The 2203-nt window shown below is 35.0% G+C and overlaps 1 protein-coding gene across 1 annotated transcript in view; it reads right to left on the bottom strand.

Moving 5' to 3' along the window:
* Window positions 1-8: 8 nt before the first annotated feature.
* The window catches only part of LOC107300433 (protein kinase C-binding protein 1-like), a gene marked incomplete at its 5' end in the record, with an annotated part of 16399 nt that continues 14204 nt past the window's right edge, over window positions 9-2203 (bottom strand). The window contains one exon of the mRNA XM_015829762.1: window positions 9-379. Within this exon, the coding sequence (XP_015685248.1) occupies window positions 278-379 (102 nt within the window). The remainder of the gene's footprint in view (window positions 380-2203) is intronic.

The following is a 2203-nucleotide window of genomic DNA, read 5'->3' as shown; positions in this document are numbered from 1 at the left end:
AAATATAAAAAAGGGATGGCACTCTTAATGTCATCCACAAATTGTACATAATTTACAACAGTATAGATTTATCATCAATTTTATCAGTCCTCCGGCTTTTTAAAGCCAACACTAATGCTTTACATTAATGTAGTGTAGTTAATGCTTTGTACACATGTACAAAAGTAAAAGTCTCAACCTTTGAGGTTAATCCAAAAAACTGTAGGCATTTTTTTTCACATTTCTAATGAAGAGATTATTATTATTCCAACAGTTGCCTGGTCTCCTTTATTAGCAGTTAGACTCTTCGTACTTGGACAGGCATGGTCGTTTGAACGTACTGAACTCCTGTTCTCATTGCCACAGTCCCAGCTGTAGGACTTACCACTACCGGAATGGTCTGCAGATTTAAAGCAAAAAGATACATCATTTCAGAAATGCAGAACTGTGTCATGCAAAAAGCCCAAACAGGCTATCATCAAAAACTTCATAACATACCACTATTGTAAACTACTTCTGTAATGATACAAGACAGAGTATTTATTGCTAGTGTTTTGTTCCACAATATGCATTCTCAAGCCTGCAAATAAATATTTTTCAATATATTTGCAAGTAAAATTCATTAATAATAAAAGACACAATGGAGTAGGTGTTTAATGTTTTGAAGATATCAACATGCTGACCTTTAATGAAGAACAATGCCCTATCCACTATTTAAATGATACTTTTAAAACTCAGACAAAATAAAAATAGGCCTTCAAGAGATCAAAATCAAATGCTATTAATTCGTATGTGTATTAGACAAATAGTTGCACTGGTTGTCAGGACTATTTTATAATTCCAGAAATTATTTACTGGAAATGCTTCAGATAAAAAATGCCAACATGTGAGTATATAATCATAATTTCAATGGTAGCTTGTGTGCATAATATAGAAAATGATGTAAAAAGCCGATGTTCAACAGAGGGTATTAACTACAATATTTAAATGCAACCTATATCAATACAGATTTTCATTTTGGCTCAGTAATTATGTAATTCAATAATTCAAACTGATGAAGGTTAGTCAAACATTTTTATTCATTTGATTTATGTCTTTCTTATTCATCAAAACTTTGCATGGCCACAGCAAAAGAATTTAAAAATAATCCTGAGAGATCACAAAAATGTCACTCAGTCAGGCATAATACACTAATTCAAAGTATTTTTATAAATAGTATCAATTCACTGAATTAGTAGCCTGCCATTTATCCATATGAATAGTCATTGATAATTCCATCCTCCAAAATTTCACCAATTTTTCTTACACAGTTATAACCAAACTAGATTTGGAATAAACACTTTTGTCAATTTTGTTATGCCGCAGCCAGATTCTAGTTGTTGAAATTCATTTTTTTCTCATTAATCTACACTCATAATGACAAAGTGAAAATAGAAGTTTAGAAATGTCTGTAAATTTATTAAAAAGAAAAAACTGAAATATCACATTGGCATAAATATTCAAACCCTTTGCAACACTTGAAATTTAGCTCAGGTGCCTCCCATTTCTCTTGATCATTGCTGACATGTTTCTACACCTTGACTGGAGTCAACCTGTGGTAAATTAAATTGATTGGACAAGATTTGAAAAGGCACACGCCTCTCTATAGAAGGCCTCACAGCCTTCTAGGAACAGATACTCTGGTTTGCTAAAACCAAGATTGAATTCTAAACATTATGTCTGGAGAAAACCAGGCACTGCTCATCACCTGCCCAATACTATCCCAAGAGTGAAGCATGGTGGTGGCAGTATCATGCTGTAAGGGGTGTTTTTCAGCAGCAGGGACTGGAAGACGGGTCAGGGTTGAGGAAAACCTTAATGGAACACAATACAGGGATATCCTCAATGAAAACCTGTTCCGCAGCGCTCAGGACCTCAGATGGGGCTGAAGGTTCATTTTCCAACATGACAAAGATCCTAAGTACAAAGCCAAGACAACACAGGAGTAGCTTAGAAACAACTCCGTGAATACCCTAGAGCAGGGGTGTCCAAACTTTTTTCAAAGAGGGCCAGATTGGATGAAGTGAACGTGCTGGAGGGCCGAACATTTTTCCGAACATTCTTTGAACCATTACAATTAAATGCAAATGAATTATTTTATGCCTCTTTCCTCTCCCTCTCTTTCCTCTTTCTCTCTCTCTCTCTCTCTCTCTTTCTCTCTCTCTCTCTTTCTCTCTCTCTCTCT

Source organism: Protobothrops mucrosquamatus, unplaced genomic scaffold (assembly GCF_001527695.2).
Source record: "Protobothrops mucrosquamatus isolate PMUCROS unplaced genomic scaffold, P.Mucros_1.0 scaffold7052, whole genome shotgun sequence".
In the NCBI taxonomy this organism is placed as follows: Eukaryota; Metazoa; Chordata; class Lepidosauria; order Squamata; family Viperidae; genus Protobothrops; species Protobothrops mucrosquamatus.
This window is presented reverse-complemented; position numbering and strand designations above follow the sequence as displayed.